The sequence below is a fragment of the Phyllobates terribilis genome, unplaced genomic scaffold, assembly GCF_046119375.1.
Source record: "Phyllobates terribilis strain yellow unplaced genomic scaffold, ASM4611937v1 Scaffold_1__5_contigs__length_1240528914, whole genome shotgun sequence".
Lineage (NCBI taxonomy): Eukaryota > Metazoa > Chordata > Amphibia > Anura > Dendrobatidae > Phyllobates > Phyllobates terribilis.
In genome coordinates this window covers 1,056,787,184-1,056,813,693 of record NW_027362761.1, presented here as the reverse complement: position 1 = coordinate 1,056,813,693, position 26,510 = coordinate 1,056,787,184, and the positions used below count along the sequence as shown (strand labels likewise).

Here is a 26,510-nt window from a genome sequence, read left to right as displayed (position 1 = left end):
GCTGGGGGGCTCGGTGACTCCTACAGTGAAGTCTGGCTGGGGGGCTCGGTGACTCCTACAGTGAAGTCTGGCTGGGGGGCTCGGTGACTCCTACAGTGAAGTCTGGCTGGGGGGCTCGGTGACTCCTACAGTGAAGTCTGGCTGGGGGGCTCGGTGACTCCTACAGTGAAACCTGGCTGGGGGGCTCGGTGACTCCTCCAGTGAAGCCTGGCTGGGGGGCTCGGTGACTCCTCCAGTGAAGCCTGGCTGGGGGGCTCGGTGACTCCTCCAGTGAAGCCTGGCTGGGGGGCTCGGTGACTCCTCCAGTGAAGCCTGGCTGGGGGGCTCGGTGACTCCTCCAGTGAAGCCTGGCTGGGGGGCTCGGTGACTCCTCCAGTGAAGCCTGGCTGGGGGGCTCGGTGACTCCTCCAGTGAAGCCTGGCTGGGGGGCTCGGTGACTCCTCCAGTGAAGCCTGGCTGGGGGGCTCGGTGACTCCTCCAGTGAAGCCTGGCTGGGGGGCTCGGTGACTCCTCCAGTGAAGCCTGGCTGGGGGGCTCGGTGACTCCTCCAGTGAAGCCTGGCTCGGGGGCTCGGTGACTCCTCCAGTGAAGCCTGGCTCGGGGGCTCGGTGACTCCTCCAGTGAAGCCTGGCTCGGGGGCTCGGTGACTCCTCCAGTGAAGCCTGGCTCGGGGGCTCGGTGACTCCTACAGGGAAGCCTGGCTCGGGGGCTCGGTGACTCCTACAGGGAAGCCTGGCTCGGGGGCTCGGTGACTCCTACAGTGAAGCCTGGCTCGGGGGCTCGGTGACTCCTACAGTGAAGCCTGGTTCGGGGGCTCGGTGACTCCTACAGTGAAGCCTGGTTCGGGGGCTCGGTGACTCCTACAGTGAAGCCTGGCTCGGGGGCTCGGTGACTCCTACAGTGAAGTCTGGCTGGGGGGCTCGGTGACTCCTACAGTGAAGTCTGGCTGGGGGGCTCGGTGACTCCTACAGTGAAGTCTGGCTGGGGGGCTCGGTGACTCCTACAGTGAAGTCTGGCTGGGGGGCTCGGTGACTCCTACAGTGAAGTCTGGCTGGGGGGCTCGGTGACTCCTACAGTGAAGTCTGGCTGGGGGGCTCGGTGACTCCTACAGTGAAGTCTGGCTGGGGGGCTCGGTGACTCCTACAGTGAAGTCTGGCTGGGGGGCTCGGTGACTCCTACAGTGAAGTCTGGCTGGGGGGCTCGGTGACTCCTACAGTGAAGTCTGGCTGGGGGGCTCGGTGACTCCTACAGTGAAGTCTGGCTGGGGGGCTCGGTGACTCCTACAGTGAAGTCTGGCTGGGGGGCTCGGTGACTCCTGCAGTGAAGCCTGGCAGGGGGTGCTCTGTGACTCCTACAGTGAAGCCTGGCGTGGGGGTGCTCGGTGACTCCTACAGTGAAGCCAAAGGTTTTCTGTGGAATTCAAGTCAGGCAACTGTGACGGCCACTGTAGAATCTTACAAGACTTAATCTGAAACCAAACTTTGGTGATCCATGGACTTTGACGCCCGGGGTCAGGTCCTTTACCTTGTCATTAGGGGTACTTCTGGGCATTTTTTTCTTTTTCAAATTAATGTTATTTACTAACATCTCAGCTGCCCACTGAGTAGTAAAAAGGGCACCCTCAGACACGTAAAAATTACTCTAAGGCTATATTCACATGCTGCGTTTTTTATGCTTTTTTTTTTTTTCTGCAGGCAAAACCTGCTTTCTTGGCAGTAAAGAAGCAGCATCAAAAAAGCAGGTGTTGCTGAGTTTTTGCTACATTTTTTTTTACTGTGTTTTTATCAGTGTGCGTTTGTCTCTTGTGCATGCTGAAAAAGTTTAGTGCATAAAGTTGAATTAGGTTATTTTTTTTTATCAGGTTTTAGCACCAAAGGCGCAGCAAAACCTGATACCTGCCTTTTTTGTGGCGTTTTTGCACTACCAATGGGTGAAAAATGCTGCAAAAAACGCTGAAAGAAGTGACATGCTGCAATTTGCAAAAATGCAGATATTTGACAAAACAGTCAGGAAAAAAACCAAGGTGTGTGCATGAGATTTCTGAAATCTCATAGACTTTGCTGGTACTAAAAATTTGCATAAAAAACGCTGAAAAAACGCAATGTGTGAACATAGCCTCAGGCTATGTGCCCACGATGCAGAAATGCTGCACATTTTTTCCGCATGTCCCTGGCAGGAAAAACGCATGCGGATTTTGCATGCTTTTTTCCCGCCAGGTAGAAGCGTTTGTCAAGCGTTTTTGCATGCATTTCTGCATGCGGGTTATCAAGCGCTTTTCCAAGCGATTTTATCATCACTTGAAAAAGTGCTTGACAACTTGTTCACACTATATAAATCCATGCAACCGGCATGGATTTATAGTAGTGTAACCAAGTTAGTTAAAAAAAAAAAGAATAAGAATGGTAAAAAATAAAGATTATACTTACCTTCCGATGTCCTCCCGGTGTTTTCTCTGCTGCGTCCGGTGTCTTGGGCGGCTTGCGGTGGTGCGAAAGGACCTGCGGTGACGTCATTCAGTCACGTGACAGGTCACATGACCCAATGACGTCATGGCAGGTCCTTCACAACAACGCGACCCATACAGCAGACCAGACGGAGGGGAGAAAACACCGGGAGGACATCGGAAGGTAAGTATAATCTTTATTTTTTATTTTAAATTCTTTTTTTTTTACAGGTTCTATGGTACCCAGGTCTGGATGAGAGTCTTCTCTCCTCCAGACCTGGGTACCATCCGCACATTGAATCGCTTAATATCCGCATGTGCAGATGTAGTGATGCGGATGTCACGTGGTCCAATGCAAGTCAATGGCGGTGATTACGCTGCGTGTCCGCAAAATTAATGGACATGCTGCGTATTTTACCGCAATGATAATCCGCACATGCGGATTATCATTGGGGACCATGGGGCACGTATTACCAAGTGTTTTTTAAGCGTTTTCGCTGCGGAAATTACGCGGCAAAAACGCTTGAAAAACGCATAGTGGGCACGCAACCTAAGAGGTTAACATTTCCCCCCGAAATGTATTACATTAAATAAATTGGTGCCACAAATCATATTCAGTCTTTTGAGACCTGTAACCTATTTTTCCATCTATGGAGCCATGTGAGGCCTGTTTTTTAGCATGACGAGCTAACATTCTTAATACTATTTTGGGGTACATACATGGTTGTGATCACTCTTTATTGCATGTTTTAGGGACAGTGTGACAACCACGAAACAGCAGTTCTGACTTTTCCATTTTAGTTTCTTTTTTTTTCTTACTTATAACAATTTTCTAAATAATTTTATGTTGATAGATTGAGCTTTTACAAATGTGAAAGTTTGATTTTCATTTTGTTTTTAAACCAGATAAGGAGGATGATTCAAGCTTTAATATAATTGTCTTCTAGTCCCGTTGGGGGATTTGAACCTCCAATAATTATAATTTGATCACTAGTTCTGTATAATGCAGTAGTACAGTATTGCAGTGTATATAGAAAAGGATGTTCTCCTATGAATCCCAGCAACAGGCTGTGCTTCATAGGAGGACCAAGATGGCAGCAGCTGCGGCCTTCAGCAGGCCCTCAGTTGCCATGGTAACCCATCAGCAGCCCGTGATCGTGTTGCGAGGGGCTGTTGGGAGCCAGATCACCAATAACCAGTCCATCTAAATCCTAAGGTCTCAGTCAGACGTCCCTGGTTTTTCTTGTGCATAAAAACACAGGGCTCGATTCATGAAGACCGGCATTGTTCACACAGTTCTTAATGAAGGGGTGTGCTGGAGTCATACGCTTCTGATTCATGAAGATCCATGTCTTGCCACAAATCCTACTCCAGTGCCCGTGGTGGAGGGAATGCTGCTGCTCATCATGAATTGCCGAGCGGCGGTCACCACACCCCTATCTCATCCCATCTCCACCCGTTTTGGGGGAGCCTTCCGAAACTAATGTCAAGACCCCAGAAGTCGCAAAATATAGGCGCAGCTGCAAGTTGTACCTAAATTTTGTGACTTTTCAAAGCTTTTACAGCATATTTCTGGGCTGAGAGCTGTGATGAGTTGGGCCCACAGACTGATGTTCGTCAGTGCTTTGGATCAGAAGGCAGCAGTGTTTGGTCCTTGTGTCAGGTTTTACCATCAGTGTTTTATCAGTGATTTTTCAATCATGGGAAAAAAAATAAATTGCATAACTTCTCCTAAACATTACAGTGTAAGTCACGGACAGCACACAAATTGCATATGGATGTCATCCATGTGCCGTCTGTGATTTTTTACGGACCCATAGACTTATATGGGTGTTTTTGATCCGTGACTCCAGTTAAAAATGGACATGTCTCCATGATTTGTGCGGTTATCTGATAGGGTGTCATTGGCATGGCTCCTACAATAGATAGCTGTGGCTGTGGCTTATTGCTGCCACTTTAATTTTCATAGTATTGAATAGTTGGCTGAATAGCTCCTCTGTGTAAAGTGGCCCTGACCGGTGGAGTGAGACTGTGCTCCTGTCTATTGATGATATAATGGGAGTTTCTAGGTGTGTCGGGATGCAATTTGCTTTGCTTATTTTTCTTGGAATTGTTAATGTTGTGTTTTTGTTTTTTTTTACCAGCAGAAGATTGTTTGTGTCTCATCTTCTGAACACTTATTGGAACCATGGCTACTGGAGGAGGTCCACCTGATGAAACAATTACCGATCCGGATCTGCCCAACTGGAGTCATGAATCCCTTGAAGATAGACTGAACAACATGGTAACTTGTTTTCTATCTTATTTATAGGAGACTCATATATTATGTGTTTTAAAAGCAAACAAAAAAATTTATGTGGGAGCCTTCTGCACTGGGTCATCTTACAATCAGTGTTCTATCATCAGAAGATTATCACTGGAGGACTAGGTGTCATATGCAGACCAGCTATTCTGTAACCCTGTCTCTACCACTGATTGGCAGCTTGCTGACAATGCAGTGTCCACTGGAAGCTGCCGATCCGGTGTGGTTATACACAGCTCATCATTCTGAGCTCTGCTGCATCTACAGTAGAGAAAATAGGGATTCTATCAAAACCACACCAAGCAGCCCAGGAAGTGATACATAACTGGAATCGGGCTCTGAGCCCCTACGTCATGCTTCTCTCAGATTCCATAAAACCTGCTGACAGATTCCTTTTTACAAGGAGTCTGTCTGCAGTTGTGACCCCCTTAATACTGCTCACAGTGCAAGATAGGTGAAGTGAAAACAAGTTCAAACTACAGCTCTGGCAAAAATTAAGAGACCACTGCACAGTTTTCTAAAAATCCCCATCTCTACATGTCTGACAGCCATTCCATTCCAGTGTCAGTTGAATTCCAACCAAAGTCCACCTCATTTTACTTAACCCTCAACTGGTGAGGTGGGGGTTGCCACACCCCAGGGAATTTTTGTTCGGCTGCCATTCATTGAAAAATGCTGGTATGAGGATACGTGTCTCACTAGCTTACATCCATTTGTGGGTGTCAAAAATTTGTTATATTCCTGTGTAATCAATCGCCAATAAGAAAACGATTAAAACAAATGTGATCTTTGCATTTTCTGTAAAAATAAGAGATTTCTAAACACTGGGGTATAGGAAACCCCACATCACCAGTTGCGTGACAAAAACCCCACCTCACCAGTCGAGGGTTAATGTGCTTCTGATTAGGTGATCACCTGAACCAAATCTTATGTAACGAAGGAAAGTATAAAAAACACTGCTGTGGTCTTCACAATCCTCTTGCAATAGGACAAGCTGGATGGCAAAACAAGTGCTAGGAATAGCCCAAAAGTAATTTGAATGAAAAAATAACTTGTAACCATGCCAAAGGAGTTGAAAAGAAAAGTCTTGCGTGAAGAAAAGAAGGGCTCAATTCTGGCTTTACTAGCAGAGGGATACAGTGAGCGTCATGTTGCCTCCATCCTTAACATTTCGAAGACGGCAGTCCATTACAACAAGGTCAAGCAGCAGAAAACAAAGCTACAGACGGGCAGAGGGCGAAAGTGACTCTCCACTGACCAGGATGACAGTCATCTTATTCAAATGTCACTCAGCAACCGCAGAATGGCAGCTGGGGTGAAGTGCACAGCAAGAACAGTTTGTAACAGGCTCCTAGAGGCCTCAAGTCATGTAAAGCTAGAAAAAAGCCTTTCATCAATGAGAAGCAAAGGAGAGCCAGGCTGAAGTTTGCCAAAGACCATGAGGATTGGACCATAGAGGACTGGAGTAAGGTAATCTTCTCCGATGAGTCTAATTTTCAGCTTTGCCCCACACCTGGTCGTCTAATGGTTAGACGGAGACCTGGAGAGGCATACAAGCCACAGTGTCTTGTACCCACTGTGAAATTTGGTGGAGGATCGGTGATGATCTGGGGATGCTTCAGCAAGGCTGGAATTGGGCAGTTTAATTTTTGCGAAGGACGTATGAATCAAGCCGCATACAAGGTTATCCTTGAAAAACACTTGCTTCCTTCTGCTCAGGCAATGTTCCCCAACTCCGAGGACTGGTTTTTCCAGCAGGACAATGCCCCATGCCACACAACTAGGTCAATCAATGTGTGGATGAAGGAGCACCACATCAAGACCCTGCCATGGCCAGCCCAATCTCCAGACCTGAACCCCATTGAAAACCTCTGGAATGTAATCAAGAGGAAGATGGAGAGTCACAAGCCATCAAACAAAGAAGAACTGCTTGCGTTTTTGTGCCATGAGCGGCATAAGGTCACCCAAAAGCAGTGTGAAAAACTGGTGGAAAGCATGCCAAGACGCATGAAAGCTGGGATTAAAAATCATGATTATTCCACCAAATATTGATTTCTGAACTCGTCCTGAGTTAAAACATGAGTATTGTTGTTTCTAAATGAATAAGAACTTGTTTTCTTTGCATTGAGGTCTGAAAGCACTGTGTTTCTTTTTTATTATCTTGTTCTATTTCTCAGTTGCTGCAAATAAATACAACATTTTTAGCTTTTAATTTCGGAGACATGTTGTCAGTAGTTTATAGAATAAAACAACAATGTACATTTTACTCAAAAATATATCTATAAAGAGAAAAATCAGAGAAAATGAAAATTTTGCAGTGATCTTAATTTTGCCAGAGCTGTATATATTGATGCTCTTAATGGCAGAGTATCTGAGAATAGGAAGTTTTAATCCCTCACATTCTAGGATGCCAATTGTCTGCTGGGCAGTCTTTAACTTTTAAGTGTCCTGGGCTCTTTCAAGTAAACTCTTCTAACCCCTGCCCTCATTATTAGGCTATGTTCACACACATTGGGTTTTTCAGCGTATTTTGCTGCAGATTTTTATGCAAATTTTCAGCTGCGTTTTGCAGTACCAGCAAAGTCTATGAGAAACCAGAATTCTCTGATCACACATCTTGTTTTTTTTGGCTGCATATTTTGTGCCTTGGTTGGGTTTTTGGAAAATAGAGCATGTCCCTTTTTTCAGCATTTTTTCACCCATTGAAAGTAATGGGTAGTGAAAAAAGCGCTGAAAACGCACCAAAAAACGCAGGTAAATTTTTTTCAGTGTTTTTGATGGCAAAATAGAATAGGTTCTTTTTTTTCACAGAACTTTATGTACATGCATAAATAGAGCCGGAAGGACAGTGGAAAAAAAAGCATAAAAAATGCAGAAAAACCTGTTTTTTTTGACGCAGCTGATTTCCTACCAGCGATCAGTTTTGCTGCAGATTTCTGACGTAAAATAAGCACAGCGTTTAGGAACATAGCCATATACTAAACAATGTCTTTGGAGCACAAAGACAGAATTTCAGTTCGGTTCAAGGCTTTTTATCTCTGAACTCAGTTTCACTTCTGTTGATTTTAATTGATTTTCCTCTTTGCTTCAGGAGTGGACTGGACACAAGAAAGCAAACAGATCATCAGAGAAAAACAAGAAAAAATTTGGCATGGATTGTGAATCCCGGCTTACAAATGATATCTCCCCCGGGTCCTCTCCTGGAGTCGGTCGTAGGAGGACCAGAACGCCGCATACTTACCCACACACCAGATATATGTCTCAAATGTCTGTCCCTGAACAGGCAGAACTGGAGAGACTGAAGCAGAAAATAAATTTTGGGGATTTGGATCAGGTCACTATTTATTTGCAAAGCTTTGTATATATAAGCATTACTCTCCGCGTTGTTCTTGTTTTTCCATTTTGTATACATACCATTTAGGTATAAATTATAGCTACATGATTTTTTATTTTTTTTTAAATGTCTTTTTTATTTATTACTTTTTAGAGGAGCATTGGGAGCGATTCCCAAGGAAGAGCAACTGCAGCAAACAATAAGCGTCAGCTTTCTGAGAACAGAAAACCTTTCAACTTTCTTCCACTACAGCTGAACACTAACAAGGATAAAGCTGCTTCAACCCCCCCAAAGAGAGAAACCAGTGTCTCATCATTACCCAAGGACTTTTTGTCCACTCCCCTCTCCAAAGAACTCCTGCAGAATTACCAGGCTTCTTTGGAAGACGATGGTCGAGGAGAACCTGCTATTGACTGCAGTCAGGTACTGTGTAGTATCTGTCATTTGTAAAGTCTGATTTCTTATTGAATGCCAGTTTTCGTTTTTTAACTTAGCACAAAATTTTGAATCATATGATATTCAGATAAATTAGCTCTCACACTTGTCTCTTAACCGTTGTGTTGTATGTAGCTCATCCATGATGATTTGTCTTAAAGAGAACCTTTCAGCAGGATTTAGCCATAGAAACTAAAGGCATGGGGGGGGGGGGGGCGATGACAAAAAAGGACCAGACCATGTCCCCACTTCCCACCCCGAAGCACACTGGACCACTCAAGATGTAATTTTATGATAACTTCACAATGTGAGTATTCAGCAGCCACTGAGTGGATAACTTCACATCAGGTATAAGATTAATCAGCATTTCAGCGAAGGAAGGAAGGGAGACACAGATCCATTACTAGTGGGGGTAGACGGAGCCCCACAGGATAGCTCACCTCAGATTAGAAAAAGTGACAACCGGCCCCTCCAGCTTAGGCTCCTCCTACTCCCATGTCCTTCAGTCTAAAATTTGAGGTCGCAGAGGATAGTCGCTGCCTTTGCAGCTCCTCAGAAGAATTTTTTATTTTACTCCGGAGACCTGGACACCTCGTGGTCTAGAGGTCTCAGGGGGTCTCGGCGCTGCTGGGACCCCTGACCCTCCCCTGGCAGATCTGTGTACCCCCTAAGGAGGTCCCCGCAGAAGCCTGCCGGCCCCGGGGGATACAGGGCGCTCCCTGGCGGAGACGCACACCGCTTCTGTGGGGTCCTTGCGTGCTCTGCCGTGGGGGGGGAGCAAAGGGCCACGGCACCACACATCCCTGGGGGTCCCTGTGGCGCTCAGCTGGGTAAGTGCTCTCTGTGGTCTGAGTGCTTCAGCGGCTGCGGCGGCAGCCGCTGTTACTGTTTCAAGTGGTGACTGCTTTTTTTGTCCCTGCAGGAGGATATCTCCGCTGCAGGCGTTTGTGTTATGGCAGGGGAGCAGGGACGGAGGAGCGCGGGCTCCGTTAGTAGCGGCGGGGGGGCGTGGCTTCGCGCCTCTCTGCTGTCTGTCATCATAGCCTTAGACAGGAAGTGCCAGGAAAGCGCGTGCTGGAGCTGTCCCAGCCCCCTCTTCTTCTTCCGGCCATTACCTCGTGCAACCTCCTGCTCCCTGCTCCCCGCTCTCTACACCAGACACCGAGCACTAAAGTGGCTTAAGGAAGAGCAGTCACCGCGGCCAGCTGGTGAGTCACTTCTGCCTTTTAAGGCAGAAGATCCCTTTTTTCACCTATTGCAGCGCAGAGCACCTTACTGCTTGCCTGTTAAGGCAGTGAGGGTGTGCTATATACAGCGCTGCTACTTCCCCGCTGAGGAGGCTCTGGGACGCGCACACCGCTGTCCTTTTAAGGCAGCATTAACCCCTTCTGAGGGGGTCTGGCCTCATCAGGGCAGTTAACCCTTTCTGGACCATTGTCTGTTAGGTTAACTTTTGCTCTGCAGGCAGCTGGGGTGGCTCCTCTCCCTCTAAGGAGGAGCTTTAACCCTTCAGTGCTTGTTTTTTTTTGTGTAGGAACAGGCTGTGGTAGCAGAATCACACATCCTCGGTTCCTGTACCCTTTGTAAGGGGTTATTACCGCCTTATCCGCGACGCTCGCAACTGTGTGGGGGCATGTCGGATCAGGGACCAGGGGGCGCGGATCTCTCTCCCTGTCCGCTTCAGGATCGGTCACGCGTATGTGATACGCCGGGGTCTTCGGCGTCAGGTTCGACACTGGTCGGGGGTCTCAGTGATGTTAAAGTGGAGGCGCTCACTCGCTCCATTGACAGTCTGTCTGACCTCCTGGGTCATTGGGTATCAGCGAAGTCCCAACCGACAGCATGAGGCAAGAAGCGCCACAGGCCTGTGGTGGCGCTGTCTCCTCCACGCAGTGCGTCGGAGGCTTTGGAATCACCGACAGACTCTGCTGGTGAGATCTCCGATTCTGATGAAGAGGATCGGCTGGGTCGCTCTGCTTCGCTTTCGGGCCGCGTGGACGCTTTTATTGGGGCTATGCGGGAAGCGTTGCAGGTGTCTGAAGAGGTGACGAAGCGCCCTGGCAAGTCGGCCCGGCTGTATCAGGAGTCTCGTCGGGCTCGTTCGACGCTGCCGGCGCACGATGAACTTAACGAGGCGGTGGAGAAGGAACGCCTGTGACCGGATAAACGCTTCCAGGGGATGCGGTTTTTTGATGCCCTGTATCCCTGCTTCACGGAGACGATCGCTAATTGGGTCCCCTCTCCTGAAGTGGACGTGCCATGGTCTCAGCTGAGCAAATCCTCTTTGCTTCCTGTTAAAGGGAAGGCGAATCTACAGGAACCGCTGGACAGGAGGACGGAGTTAGCGGCGAAGCCCATCTACGAGGCTGCGGGTAATGGATTCCGAGCGGCCTTGGGGGCCATGTGGGCTAGTGAGGCTTCTCTGTGGTGGTTGGATCAGCTGCGGACGGCGTGGCAAGATGGGACTCCGCTGTCTCAGGTGGAAAGGCTTTTCCAGCTGTTGGAAGAGGCGGCCCGATATGGCAGGGACGCAGTGCTGGATACTACTTCGGTTCTGTCCAGGGCTCAATCCTCGGCCGTCAGTCAGGAGAGCACTCTGGCTTAAACAGTGGACTGGAGACGCAGTATCCAAACAAGGTCTGCTGAGTCTGGCGTACAAGGGCGGTCAGCTTTTTGGTTCGGACCTCACGGAGCTGATTGCCAAAGCCAAGGATTCGGCTTTGCCGCAGCGGAAAGCAGCGGCTTCTACGTCTGGCAAGTCAAGTTCCGGTAGTGGTCGTCGGTCCTTTCGGCCCAGGGGACGGTTCGGTCAGCCCTCTTGGAGATCGGGTCGTCCCTCGTCTTCCGGAAAAAAGACCACCCAGAAATCCCGTACTCCCTGGAAACAACATTTCTGTCAGGACAAACGGGAGGTTGACAAAAAGCCCACTAAGGCGGAATGACGCCAGGAACCCTCTCGAGGGCTCTTGGGTGGGAGATCGTCTGCTACAATTCGGGTCGATTTTGGCGTCCCACGTATCGGACGCCTGGGTGACGCGGGTTATGTCGGCAGGTTATTTCATAGAGTTTCATTCTCGACCCCCGGACAGGTTTTGTCAGTCACGCATCCCGTCCGAGCCCAAGATGGCTTCCGCACTGCTGCGGGAGGTCGACTCTCTTCTGCAGCAGGATGTGGTGGTTCCGGTTCCGCCGGAGGACCGGGGAAGGGGGTTTTACTCCAACCTTTTTGTGGTCCCCAAAAAGGAGGACAAGTTTCGCCCCATTCTGGACCTCAAAGAATTGACTGTTCATGTCCGGACCCGGAAATTCCGTATGGAGTCTCTTCGCTCTGTCGTGGCGGCCCTGTCTCAGTACGATTTCTTGGTGTCGATCGACATCCGCGACGCCTATTTGCATGTCCCTATCGGCAGGGCTCACCAGCGCTTCCTGCGTTTCGCCATAGGTCAGGCCCATTACCAGTTTGTGGCCCTACCATTCGGGTTGGCCTCGGCGCCCAGGGTTTTTACAAAGATTCTGGCGCCGCTCATGGCGCTCCTTCGAAGGCAAGGAGTTACGATTCTCCCCTACCTGGACGACCTCTTAATTGTGTCGCCCACAGCGGAGGAGGCGGTGACAGCTCGCGATCTCTCCCTTCAGCACCTGGGTGGCTGGTCAATTGGAAGAAGTCGTCATTGGAGCCGTCAATCCTGTTCTTGGGGATGCATTTTGACACGGTACGGGCAGTGGTGTCCCTGCCTCCGGACAAACAAGTGAACCTTCGTCACCATGTCCAGGCTATGAGGTCGGCAATGGCGATGTCCCTTCGGAAGTGTATGCGCCTTCTGGGTCTGATGGTGGCGGCAATGGAAGCTGTACCGTTTGCACAATTTAATTCCCGGGGTCTCCAAGATCTTATTCTGACCCGTTGTGATCGATCGCCGGCTTTGCTGGATCGCTGTGTCGGTATCTCCCGCAGGGTGCGAGAGTCTTTTGGATGGTGGTTACGTCCGGAGGCTTTATCCCTGGGGAAATCCTTCCTCCTCCCACGTTGGTCGGTCATTACCACCGATGCCAGCCTGACTGGCTGGGGGAGGGGGTTTGGAACGATCTCTGGGTTCAGGGGGTCTGGTCGTCAGAGGAGTCGTCTCTGCCGATCAACATCCTGGAGTTGAGAGCAATATTTCTCTGCCTCCGACATTGGACGGTCCCTTTGAGCGGTCTGCCGGTCCGGATTCAGACTGACAATGCGACAGCGGTCGCGTATATTAACCATCAGGGCGGGACGAGGAGTTCCAGACTCATGATGAAGGTCTCTCGGATCCTGGGTTCCAGCCATCTCCGCGATTCACATCCCAGGAGTGCTGAATATCACGGCGGACTTCCTCAGTCGCGAGCAGGTGGATCCTGGAGAATGGAGTCTTCATCCGGAAGTTTTTGCACTGCTGTGCTCCCGTTGCGGGACTCCCCAGGTGGACTTGATGGCATCCAGGCTGAACGCCAGGATTCCGACGTTCATGTCCAGGTACAGGGACCTGGAGGCTGTGGCGGTAGATGCTCTAGTGGCCCCGTGGGACCAGTTCGAGCTGATCTACGTGTTTCCGCCGGTATCCTTACTTCCTCTGGTGATCCGGCGGATCAAACTCGAACGAATTCCGGCGATTTTGGTGGCGCTGGATTGGCTGCGGAGGGGGTGGTATTCAACGTTCGTGTCTCTTCTGGCGGCGCCTCCGTTTCCACTGCCTCTTCGCCCGGACCTGTTAACCCAAGGGCCCATTCGTCATCGGACCTGAAGTCGCTTCGTTTGACGGCGTGGCACTTGAGACCGAGATCTTGACCCGTCGTGGGTTTTCGGCCGAGGTCATTGCCACCTTGCGGGCGGCCAGAGGTCCAGCTACGACTTGGATTTATCACAGAACTTGGGAGGCCTTCTATTCATGGTGTTCTGGATCGTCAAGGAACCCGAGGGTGTTTTCCATTCCCAACTTCTTGGCTTTTCTACAATGTGGTTTGGCCAAGGGTCTGGCGGTTGGTACCTTGCGGGGTCAGGTATCTGCACTATGCGTGCTTTTTCGGAAGGCTATTGCCTCGCGCAGGGACGTGCGTTCGTTTTTTCGCGGGGTTGCACGTCAGTTTCCGCCTCGGAGGGCGTTAGTGGCTCCTTGGCGGCCCAATCTAGTCTTGGAGGCTCTTCAGCATGGGCCGTTTGAGCCTATGGATTCAGCTACGCTTTACTTGCTTTCTTGGAAGGTGGCCTTCCTGGTGGCGGTCACCTCTTTGAGAAGGGTTTCTGAGTTGGCGGCACTGTCTTGCTCTCCCCCTTTTCTGGAGTTCCACTCGGATCGCGTGGTGCTTCGTACCCGTGGCGATTTTCTGCCTAAAGTGGTGTCGCTTTTCCACGTCAATCAGGACATCGTGTTGCCCTCCCTCTGTCCGAATCCGAAAAGTCCAAAGGAGCGATCCTTGCACTCGTTGGATTTGGTGCGGGCCTTGAAGTTCTATCTTACAATCACGCAAGGGTTTCGGAAGTCGGACTCTCTTTTTGTGATTCCTGCTGGTCGTCGGCGTGGTCAGCGGGCTTCCGAGGACACTATAGCTCTGTGGATACATTCGGCTATCCTGGAGGCGTACCGGCTCAAGGGCGAGCCTTGTCCGGTTAAGGTTCGAGCTCATTCCACGAGAGCTGTTGGTTCGTCGTGGGCTCTTCATCAGGGGGCCTCGGCAGCGCAGCTCTGCCGGGTGGCTACCTGGCTCTCCGTTCACACTTTTACTAAATTTTATTAAGTGGACTTGAGTGCTTCCGCCGATGCGGCCTTGGGACGCAGGGTCCTGCAGGCGGCGGTGGTTTAGGTTATCTCTTTATTTTTTGTTCGGCGCTTGTTGCGCACTTGCCTAAGTTGTTGGGGTGTTGGCGATTCTGCCACTGTTTCCCACCCTTGAGTTTTGGACTGCTTTGGGACGTCCCACTAGTAATGGATCTGTGTCTCGCTTCCTTCCCTTCTGCTGCTGAAAGACGGATTTTGGTAAGACCTTACCTGTAAAATCCTTTTCAGTGAAGGAAGGAAGGGAGACACAGCACCCTCCCATGGCAGAAGTGCATTATTGTTTTCCAGATGCGGCGCGACTCCCTCCTGATGGCGGTCATCTGGTCTGGGGTTGGCGCACTAGGGCTCTGTTGCAGCATTGCCAGCTCATCGCAGTTGTCAGGTCCAGTAAGTAGTGCCTGGGACTCTGTGTTTTTTCTGTTATATGCATAACCTGTTCTCTCGCATTTCTGAATTTTCGGAAGGGGTTGTGTTGTTCCCCTGGTGTTGTCTGCTCTTCCTTAGCTTGTGTACTGACTGGAGAACATGGGAGTAGGAGGAGCCTAAGCTGGAGGGGCCGGTCGTCACTTTTTCTAAATCTGAGGTGAGCTATCCTGTGGGGCTCCGCCTACCCCCACTAGTAATGGATCTGTGTCTCCCTTCCTTCCTTCGCTGAAATGGATTTACAGGTAAGGTCTTACCAAAATCTGTCTTTCAGTGCCATTATGGCCATGCCTTATATTTATAGGGCTAAATCCTGCTGACAGGTTCTCTTTAAAGGGGTGGTCTTAAGCCAAGTTAGTATTTCTTCCTAATTATCTATTTAATTTAACAATCTAATCACTCTTCTAATACAAGTCAATTAAAAATTCCCTACTGTTCCCTCTCTATCTCCCTGCTATTTTAAATTCTTTTTAAAATTCTGTTCCGATGACATTTTATTTGAAAATTCCGAGTGCATGCTGGGATACTCAGACGAGACTTCATCAGGGGCCAATACTGCAGTCACTGTCACAACTGCTTTCCCACGCTCTGAAATAAAGCATCATGAGTGACCTCTGTTTTCAGGGTCTGGGCTAGTCTTGGCTATAGGCCACGGCCCCACTATCAGTATTTGGTCAGTATTCGGCCAGTATTTTTTCTCAGGATTGGCAGAGAAAACCAGGTGAGGAACAATCAGAGAAAAGGTATAATAGAAACAAGTGCACCAATTTTGCATTTAACTCCCACTCCTGAGAAAAAACTGACCAAATACTAATAGTGGTGCCGTGGCCATACTGAGCTACTCAGTATGCGCCAGTTGTCAATTCTGACGCACAATCTGTATGCCCTCCCTGCTCACAGTACTATGTTCTTTTGAATGCACAGTGACAGCGCGCTTGTTTGCCAGCTCATGATGACATGAGACATAATGAGCCGGCAATAGAGCGCCCTGTCACTGTGCATTAAAAGGAGAGCATTTGCGAGCAGGGAGAGCAGAGGCAAGCCCCAGCCCCCAAAACAGACGTCTTTGCTTCCTTGTTTCAGGTTTGACTCAGCAACTGCAGCAGTGAACGCATCCCCGACCCCCTGATGACGTCCAGTTTGAATTTCCCAGTATACACTGAGAATTCTCAAGCGAAACGTCATTGGAACGGAAGGTAGGGGATTTTTAATTGAAGCATATTGGAAAAGTGATTTATTAGATTATTAAATTAAACGGACATTTTAGGATGAAATTCAAATTTGGTTTTGGACCAACCCTTTCACTACCAATGATATGTTTAATATGTCATGATCTTAAAAAGTTACCTTTAGATGAGGAATAGAGCTTGGATATGATTAAGTTGGGGCCCTTACTCTTACATGGTGCGAGGATCGAAGCTCTGAGTGCAAGATTTAAGCCATCGTTCTCATTTGAAGTCAGGAGGGTTGGATTAAAAGTTTTACTTCTGGACTCTGTGTAGAGCCTTGGTGGGCTGAACTACAAGTGGAGGAACGATTAAGGTCATTTTTCCCCTTGTACAGACATCTAGTAACCTTCATGTTCTCACCCCTGACAAGTTACAGGCTATGTTCGGTCTGATGGTGGCATATCGGTTTTTCCCTACCATAGGAGTAAGTTGAATGCTTTCACATCTAATCACCTCTGTGCCTGAAAGGTTTCCAGCATCTGCATTATTGAGATTTTTAGTTTCTTCCGTTTTGATGATCTTGTGATTTATTTGTGCATGTTAATATAAGCGTAGCTGACATGTCTGAACATCTGTTGTGTGTTTAATGCTCTGCTTGGGTTAGACTTTTAGCCAAGGCATGAAAACATGCAAGTTCTGTAATTGCTACACAAAGTGCATTAGAAAATGGCTTAACTTTCATCATACAGAAGAGATTACAGAACACTAGAAGCCCCTTATAACAGGCTTCATTCTTTACTGTAAAAGTGATCTTAATAGAACCCTATTTCATTTCTACATAACACATGACACTTTGGGCTGTGAGCGTGACGGAGGGGATTACCTTGTACACCTCACTCAATCTTATAGACATGAAAGAGAAAGATTCTCTGAACCATTTAGTAATTAACCCACCCTTTGATGACCAATGTATTGTCTTGCCAGAGTAAGTTCCTTGACCTTGTGTCTTTACTTGTCTTTGCAATACTAGAACATAAATGCCTATTACAGGCTGTCAGCATCTGAAGTGCCAACACTATGTCATAGGTAAAGGGGCCTTACCAAGAATGGAGTGGAGGTTGAGTGTGCACACCTTCGCCTTTAAAAAATTCAAAATATGCGAAGTGCACAGAAGAAAAAAATAAAAATCTCAGCATTTCCATTTTTAATGACAGTTTTCCTTTTTTTTTTCCTTTTTTTGAGCTGCAAGGACCCTACTAGCTAGAACAGTGAGAACAATTGGGATTTGATGGTTTAACTAATATTAATAGTAGATGTCATTTGATATAAACCAATGCCTTTCCCTACTGTAAAGCTCTATAGCATCACTTGCAAACTGATACCTGACGTGATGTCAGAATGCTCTTGTCTTCGTCTATTGCTGCTGTCCTGCTTCATTGTGAGCTTGGTTATTGGGTTACTGTATTTATTCTCCTGGTAACAAATAGAGACATAATGGACACGGATTTGTTTAGCCTCCTGCAGCTCTATTATCACTTGTTAGTCTTGCAATATGTAAACCACAATAATCTAGAAAATTAACGTTACGGAAGTGGCTGCCTGTTGGTCTCTATTAACTCTGCAGTGTATTCCCGGAATACATATACCCCTGTACAGACGTACTGTTGTATATGTTTCCTATTGTTTTTACTGCATGTCTGTGCATGAGAGCGCAGCACACTACTGTCTTACATGGTGAAAAAAAGTATGCAGACCATAGATATCCATTCTTTGTCAGTAGGACATAGGGCATATGGACCCGTGGATATCTGACATATGCACTGGGACATTTCACAGGACACAGTATGAAGCATGAATGAAGTGTCTCAGACTGACATGCAGTATATGGGAACTGTTGTGCTCATTTGTCTGTTCTCCAGGGACCAGCATATCATTTATAAGTGTGGGTCCGTTATATACACCTTCTGTAATCACAGGGTCACCCATAGGGTCAGTGGTCTGCTCCCATAAGGGAGATGGGTGTGCAGTCTCTGCAATCATAAGGGGGAGTGGGGTCAGTGATGTGCTGCTTCTGCAGTCATGGGGGGGTCAGTGGTGTGCTTCTTCTGCAGTCATAGGGGGGGTCAGTGGTGTGCTTCTTCTGCAGTCAAAGGGGGGGGTCAGTGGTGTGCTTCTTCTGCAGTCATAGGGGGGGGGTCAGTGGTGTGCTTCTTCTGCAGTCATAGGGGGGGTCAGTGGTGTGCTTCTTCTGCAGTCATAGGGGGGGGTCAGTGGTGTGCTGCTTCTGCAGTCATAGGGGGGGGGTCAGTGGTGTGCTTCCTCTGCAGTCATGGGGGGGGGGGGTCAGTGGTGTGCTTCCTCTGTAGTCATAGGGGGGCGGGGGTCAGTGGTGTGCTTCTTCTGCAGTCATAGGGGGGGGTCAGTGGTGTCCTTCTTCTGCAGTCATAGGGGGGGGGGTCAGTGGTGTGCTTCTGCAGTCATAGGGGGGGTCAGTGGTGTGCTTCTTCTGCAGTCATAGGGGGGGTCAGTGGTGTGCTTCTTCTGCAGTCATAGGGGGGGTCAGTGGTGTGCTTCTTCTGCAGTCATAGGGGGGGTCAGTGGTGTGCTTCTTCAGTCATAGGGGAGGTCAGTGGTGTGCTTCTTCTGCAGTCATAGGGGTGGTCAGTGGTGTGCTTCTTCTGCAGTCATAGGGGTGGTCAGTGGTGTGCTTCTTCTGCAGTCATGGGGGGGGTCAGTGGTGTGCTTCTGCAGTCATAGGGGGGGGGTCAGTGGTGTGCTTCTGCAGTCATAGGGGGGGTCAGTGGTGTGCTTCTGCAGTCATAGGGGGGGTCAGTGGTGTGCTTCTGCAGTCATAGGGGGGGTCAGTGGTGTGCTTCTGCAGTCATAGGGGGGGTCAGTGGTGTGCTTCTTCTGCAGTCATAGGGGGGTCAGTGGTGTGCTTCTTCTGCAGTCATAGGGGGGTCAGTGGTGTGCTTCTTCTGCAGTCATAGGGGGGTCAGTGGTGTGCTTCTGCAGTCATAGGGGGGGTCAGTGGTGTGCTTCTTCTGCAGTCATGAGGGGGGTCAGTGGTGTGCTTCTTCTGCAGTCATAGGGGGGTCAGTGGTGTGCTTCTTCTGCAGTCATGGGGGGGGTCAGTGGTGTGCTTCTTCTGCAGTCATGGGGGGGTCAGTGGTGTGCTTCTGCAGTCATAGGGGGGGTCAGTGGTGTGCTTCTTCTGCAGTCATGGGGGGGTCAGTGGTGTGCTTCTGCAGTCATAGGGGGGGTCAGTGGTGTGCTTCCTCTGTAGTCATAGGGGGGCGGGGGTCAGTGGTGTGCTTCTTCTGCAGTCATAGGGGGGGTCAGTGGTGTGCTTCTGCAGTCATAGGGGGGGGTCAGTGGTGTGCTTCTTCTGCAGTCATAGGGGGGGTCAGTGGTGTGCTTCCTCTGCAGTCATAGGGGGGGCAGTGGTGTGCTTCCTCTGCAGTCATAGGGGGGTCAGTGGTGTGCTTCCTCTGCAGTCCTAGGGGGGGTCAGTGGTGTGCTTCCTCTGCAGTCCTAGGGGGGGTCAGTGGTGTGCTTCCTCTGCAGTCATAGGGGGGGTCAGTGGTGTGCTTCTTCTGCAGTCATAGGGGTGGTCAGTGGTGTGCTTCTTCTGCAGTCATAGGGGGGTCAGTGGTGTGCTTCCTCTGCAGTCATAGGGGTGGTCAGTGGTGTGCTTCCTCTGCAGTCATAGGGGGGGGGGTCAGTGGTGTGCTTCCTCTGCAGTCATAGGGGGGGTCAGTGGTGTGCTTCTTCTGCAGTCATAGGGGGGTCAGTGGTGTGCTTCCTCTGCAGTCCTAGGGGGGGTCAGTGGTGTGCTTCCTCTGCAGTCCTAGGGGGGTCAGTGGTGTGCTTCCTCTGCAGTCCTAGGGGGGTCAGTGGTGTGCTTCCTCTGCAGTCATAGGGGGGGTCAGTGGTGTGCTTCTTCTGCAGTCATAGGGGGGGTCAGTGGTGTGCTTCTTTTGCAGTCATAGGGGGGTCAGTGGTGTGCTTCCTCTGCAGTCATAGGGGGGTCAGTGGTGTGCTTCCTCTGCAGTCCTAGGGGGGGTCAGTGGTGTGCTTCCTCTGCAGTCCTAGGGGGGTCAGTGGTGTGCTTCCTCTGCAGTCCTAGGGGGGTCAGTGGTGTGCTTCCTCTGCAGTCATAGGGGGGGTCAGTGGTGTGCTTCCTCTGCAGTCATAGGGGGGGTCAGTGGTGTGCTTCTTCTGCAGTCATAGGGGGGGTCAGTGGTGTGCTGCTTCTGCAGTCATAGGGGGGGTCAGTGGTGTGCTTCCTCTGCAGTCATAGGGGGGGTCAGTGGTGTGCTTCCTCTGCAGTCATAGGGGGGTCAGTGGTGTGCTTCCTCTGCAGTCATAGGGGGGGTCAGTGGTGTGCTTCCTCTGCAGTCATAGGGGGGGTCAGTGGTGTGCTTCTTTTGCAGTCATAGGGGGGGCAGTGGTGTGCTTCCTCTGCAGTCATAGGGGTGGTCAGTGGTGTGCTTCCTCTGCAGTCATAGGGGGGGGGGGTCAGTGGTGTGCTTCCTCTGCAGTCATAGGGGGGGTCAGTGGTGTGCTTCTTCTGCAGTCATAGGGGTGGTCAGTGGTGTGCTTCTTCTGCAGTCATAGGGGGGGTCAGTGGTGTGCTTCTTTTGCAGTCATAGGGGGGTCAGTGGTGTGCTTCCTCTGCAGTCATAGGGGGGTCAGTGGTGTGCTTCCTCTGCAGTCCTAGGGGGGGTCAGTGGTGTGCTTCCTCTGCAGTCCTAGGGGGGTCAGTGGTGTGCTTCCTCTGCAGTCATAGGGGGGGTCAGTGGTGTGCTTCCTCTGCAGTCATAGGGGGGGTCAGTGGTGTGCTTCTTCTGCAGTCATAGGGGTGGTCAGTGGTGTGCTTCTTCTGCAGTCATAGGGGGGGCAGTGGTGTGCTTCCTCTGCAGTCATAGGGGGGGCAGTGGTGTGCTTCCTCTGCAGTCATAGGGGGGGTCAGTGGTGTGCTTCCTCTGCAGTCATAGGGGGGGTCAGTGGTGTGCTTCCTCTGCAGTCATAGGGGGGGTCAGTGGTGTGCTTCCTCTGCAGTCATAGGGGGGGTCAGTGGTGTGCTTCCTCTGCAGTCATAGGGGGGGTCAGTGGTGTGCTTCTGCAGTCATAGGGGTGGTCAGTGGTGTGCTTCTTCTGCAGTCATAGGGGGGGTCAGTGATGTGCTTCTTTTGCAGTCATAGGGGGGGGCAGTGGTGTGCTTCCTCTGCAGTCATAGGGGGGGTCAGTGGTGTGCTTCCTCTGCAGTCATAGGGGGGGTCAGTGGTGTGCTTCCTCTGCAGTCCTAGGGGGGTCAGTGGTGTGCTTCCTCTCCAGTCTTGGGGGGGGGGGGGGGTCAGTGGTGTGCTCCTTCTCCAGTCTTAGTGGGGGTCAATGGTGTGCTCACTCGCCAGTCATAGTGGGGGTCAGTGGTGTGCTCCTTCGCCAGTCTTAGTGGGGGTCAGTGGTGTGCTCCTTCGCCAGTCTTAGTGGGGGTCAGTGGTGTGCTCCCTCGCCAGTCTTAGTGGGGGTCAGTGGTGTGCTCCTTCGCCAGTCTTAGTGGGGGTCAGTGGTGTGCTCCCTCGCCAGTCTTAGTGGGGGACAGTGGTGTGCTCTCTCTCCAGTGTTAGTGGGGGACAGTGGTGTGCTTCCTTCCACTGCAGTTTTGTGGGGGTGGGTGGGGGAAGGGGGCAGTGGTGTGCTTCCTTTGCAGTCTTTGTGGGGGTCAGTTTTGTGCTCCCTCTGCAGTCTTGGGGGGGAGGGGGGGTCAGTGGTGTGCTCCCTCTGCACCCATAATAGTAAAAATATTTCTTTTTTTAGCACCAAATAAACAGCCGCACTCCGCCTGTGGCTATTAACCTGTTAAATCCCGCTATCAATCGCTGACAGCGGTATTTAACATGCGCCGCCTGGAAGAGCATCATTAAGCCCACCCATCGATGCCCCCATCATGTATTCCGGGGACACCGATGGATTTTCATGACAGCCAGTGGTCTGCTGATGACCCCTGTGCCTATCATTGTGAACGCCTGTGGGCGGCTTTAATAGGAGATGCTAATTCCTGCTATACATAGCAGAGCTGAAGCCCTGCTATGTAGTGTTGAGCGAGTATGTTCTATTAACCCTTTCGCCGAGTATGCTCGGGCGAGCACCGAGTATTTACAGCTGCTCGGTGATATGTTTGAATCGCTCCCGTGTGCATGATTTGCAACTGTTAGACATTCCTCACATGTATTAAAACTGTCATTTTCTTACACATTCCTCACATGTAATAAAGCTGCCAAACAGTTTCAAATCATGCACACGGGAGCGATTGAAACCTAACACCGAGCAGCTGTAATACTCGGAGCTCGGCCCGAGCATACTCGGACAGAACATACTCGCTCAACACTACTGCTATGTATAGCACAAGCGATTCACAGCTTCAAGTCTCCTAAGTGGACTATTGAAATCAGTAAAAAAAAGCACCCAAAAACCCCACAAGTTCAAATCACCCCTATTGAAAATAAAGCAAATAATAACAAAAAAACTAGACATATTTGGCAGGGCTGTGGAGTCAGTAAGCCAAGCCTCCAACTCCTCAATTTCCATGACTCCTACTCCACGACTCCGACTCCCTCATACATGGCTCATGTTTAAGTGATAAATTTACTATAGCACAGATTCATCTCAGCTAAAAGTCTAGACCCTTAGATCAGGAATAGGACAGACATTTATAAGACATTTCATAACTTCCCAAATTCTTTAGAAAAAATATTCCCCACAAACTGCAGTGAACTACTGTACCCAATTTATTATATATTTTAGGAGTCAGAGTTGGTCCATTTTATACCGACTCCAACTCCGACTCCACCAAAATGGGCACTGACTCCGACTCCACAGCCTGATATTTGGTACCGCTGTGTGCAGAAATGTCCGATCTTACAAAATATAAAAGCAATTTATTTGATCGATAAATGGCGTAACGAGAAAAAAATCAGAACTCCAGAATTCCGTCTTTTTGTTTGTCACAACCGTGGCATAAAATGCAATAAGAGGCGATTAAAACATTGTATCTATCCCAAAATGCTATCAATAAAGATGTCAGCTTAAGCTGCATAATATAAGCCCTTACCTAGCCCCAGATAAAGAAAAATGAAAACTCTACGGTTCTCGAAAAATGGCGACATAAGCAAAAACAGTTTTTCTTACAAATTCCACATTTTTTTTTCACCACTTAAATAAAAAAACAAAAACAACTATACATGTTTGGTATCTGCGAACTCATACTGACCTGGAGAATCCTAACGGCAGGTCAGTTTTTGCATTTAGTGAACATGGTAAAAAAAAACAACCAAAAAACTATTGCGGAATTGCACTTTTTTTTTCAATTTCACTGCAGTTGGAACTTTTATTCCCCGTTTTCTAGTACACTATATGGTAAAATGAACGATGTTATTCTGAAGTACAACTCGTCCTGCAAAAAACAAGCCCTCATACGGCTAAATTGACAGAAAAGTTAAAGTTATGGCTCTGTAGAAGGGGTGGGAAAAATGAAAGCGCAAAAAAATGAAAATTGCCAAGTAGTGAAGGGGTTAAAGAATCAAAACTAATGAACAAGTCAGATAGAGGGGTGATTATCTTATTTGCCAGAACATCTATTGTACTATGGTCCTGTCATTTTTTATACAAAGTACTGTTTGTTAGCTAATAAAAATAATAAGAAGTAAAACTTTGTGAAAATAAAGCAAAATTTGGGGGCTGTTCAAGGCTATGTTCACACATCATGGTTTTTTCAGTTTTTTTGAAGCAGTTTTTTATGCAAATTTTCAGCTGCGTTTTGCAGTACCAGCAAAGTCTATGAGAAACCAGAATTCTTTGTTCACACATGTTTTTTTTGTTGTTCAGGAATTTGTGCCTTGATTGGTTTTTTGGAAAATAGAGGATGTCACTTCTTTCAGCGTTTTTGATGCCAAAATAGAATGGGGTTTTTTTTTTTCACAGAACTTTATGTACATGCATAAAAAGAGACAGAAGGAAAGTGAAAAAAACGCATCAAAAAAGCACCAAAACTGCAAGAAAAATCCTGAACAAAATGCCCTTGAATATCTGGTTTTGTTGCAGAAAAATAACACAAAAAACATGATGTATGTTTTTCACCTCATCACTAAATACTCATACATGCTCAGCCCAACCAAGGTTGAGTATCAAGAAATGGTTTGGGGAGGGGGAGTGACAACAACAATATTTGGAATATTTGTTTCATGCTATTAGCAATAAAACCTACATGTAAGTTGTGGTTTAACATCTTTTCTGTTTTTTGGGCAAGCATGTCCATGTTTTTCCAAAGTCTTCATGTTCTCAAATGGCCGCAAGTTTCATGGAAGGAACATTTGTAGTTTGAACCTGTTGTAGTTTGATTTTGGTAAAAACACAAGGTATTATGCATTTCCCCAGTGTTCCAGTCCCTCTCTCACACTCTAGAATAAAGAAATGATCAGAATGCTTTTCCTGTGCGCAGAGCTTTTGGTTGTCCATTTTCTTAATAAAATTGCAACATGCTTGTAAAAACAAATAACGTTGCAATTTGCTTGTATTTGTAAATTTTCTATGTTCTCAAGAAAGGAGGGATTTTTGATTTTGTTAACAGCTTGTTTCCAAGGGCACCAGCCACCACTGCAGTCTTTCAGTGGTGGTCAAAAACTTTTTCTAATAAAGCTGCTGCTCTGAAGTTGCACACATCGCTTGACCTGTCCAACCAAATTCAGTGCAACTGTGTTCTTACAATGCTACACAGGCAAACCTGCCTCTGCTTGCTGCTGGTGGAGGTGTGAATTGTCAATCAGAGCCAGTGGAGCAGTACGTTGTTGTTTGAGTAGATAAGCCTTTGAAAGGAATCTGTCACCAGGTTTTCGCAATGTAATCTGAGAGCAGTATGATGTAGGGGCAGAGACCCTAATTCTAGCGCTGTCACCTGTTGGACTGCTTGCTGTCCTATTTATACAATCCCTGTTTTATCTGCTGCAGATCTAGTGGTTCTCTGAGTGCTGAGCTCTATAATACCACCTACACCACTGATTGGCAGTATGCTATGTGTACACTGCACATGGACAGAAACTTGCTGATCAGTGCTGGACATGGGGTTACACAGAGCAGTTGACACGAGGCACCAAGTCCTGTAGGGATGATCTCCTGCTGATAAAACACTGATTTTATTGTAACGACAACACACAGCCCAGTATGTGACACACCACTTGAATCAGAGTCTCTGCCTCTGCATTATTCTGCTCTTGGATAAAATAGCAAAAAACAGCTGACAGTTTCCTCTTTAACCCCTTTTTGATGTGAGGCGTAATAATACGTCTCTGTGCCCTGGGCCTTAATGACCAGGTACATATTATTACGCCTCACTAATCGTGCCCACACAGGAGCTGTGCGGGTGCGATTGCCGCCAGGTGTCAGCTGATTCTCACAGCTGACACCCGGTACTGTGTGCCAGGAGCTGTCCCGCACTGCTCCCGATATATTAACCCCTGAAATGCTGAGATCGAAGTCGATCGCAGCATTTCTGAGGCAGGCAGAGGTAAGAGCGCCCCTCTTACCTTGGATCGGAGACAGTGCACATGATCTATCTAACTTGTGCCAGTGCAGAGCTGACAGCCTGCATAGCACGGGGATGCTGCTGCATCCCTATGCTATACAAGCGATCAGCCTTCAAAAAATGAAAATCCCATAGTGGGACAAAGTGTAAAAGTGAAAAAGTGTCAGAAAGTGAAAAAAAATTGTAAAAATATAAAAGAAAAGCAAAAAGAATCCAAAAAATAAATATACTGTACCCATAAATAAATATTCTGAAAGAAAAACAAACCCCAAAAACAATAAAAGTTCACATATTTGGTATCACTATGTCCGAAACTATTTGACCTATAAAACTGTCCCACTAGTTAACTCCTTAAGTGAGCACTGTAAAAAAATAAAATTAAAAACGAAGTAAAAAACGATACTTTATCTTACCAAAAATGGAATAAAACGCGATCAAAAAGACGAATGTAAATAAAAATGGTACTGCTGAAAATGTCATCTTGTCGTGCAAAAAACAAGCCGCCATACAGCTCCATCAGCTGAAAAATATAAAAGTTTTATGGCTGTCAGAATAAAGCAAGGCAAAAAATTATTTTTTTCTATAAAATAGTTTTTGTGTAAAAGCACCAAAACCTAAGAAAAACTACATAAATGTAGTATTGCTGTAAACGTACTGACCCGAAGAATAACTCTGCCTTATCAATTTTACCACATGCGGAATAGCTTAAAAAAGAAAAAAAATAATTCCTGAATTGTGTTTTGTTTGTTCTGCCTCACAAAAATCAGAATAGAAAGCGATCAAAAAATGTCACGTGCCCGAAAATGGTACCACGAAAAACGTCAACTTGTCCCGCAAAAAACAAGCCCTTACATGACTGTCGGCTGAAATATGGAAAAATGATTGCAAAAACTAGTCTTTGCCAAAAAGCATCTGTTAATTTGTGACAGCTGCCAAATATAAAAAACAGATATGAATCTGGTATTGCAGTAATTGGGATTTTTTCAAAAGTAAAGAAAAAAAAAATGATGACGATATGAC

At 48.2% G+C, this 26,510-nt stretch overlaps 1 protein-coding gene across 12 annotated transcripts in view; it reads left to right on the top strand.

The window, feature by feature from the left end:
* The window catches only part of PCM1 (pericentriolar material 1), a 138,342-nt gene that overhangs the window by 12,765 nt on the left and 99,067 nt on the right, over positions 1–26,510 (top strand). For 8 of the 12 annotated variants that reach the window (XM_073645384.1, XM_073645385.1, XM_073645380.1 and 5 more), the window contains exons 2-4: positions 4,588–4,727; positions 7,837–8,079; positions 8,233–8,502. In XM_073645384.1, coding sequence (XP_073501485.1) covers positions 4,632–4,727; positions 7,837–8,079; positions 8,233–8,502 — 609 coding nt within the window. In that variant the 5' untranslated portion in view covers positions 4,588–4,631. The remainder of the gene's footprint in view (positions 1–4,587; positions 4,728–7,836; positions 8,080–8,232; positions 8,503–26,510) is intronic. The other 4 variants (XM_073645381.1, XM_073645391.1, XM_073645390.1 and 1 more) reach the window with 1 other exon arrangement.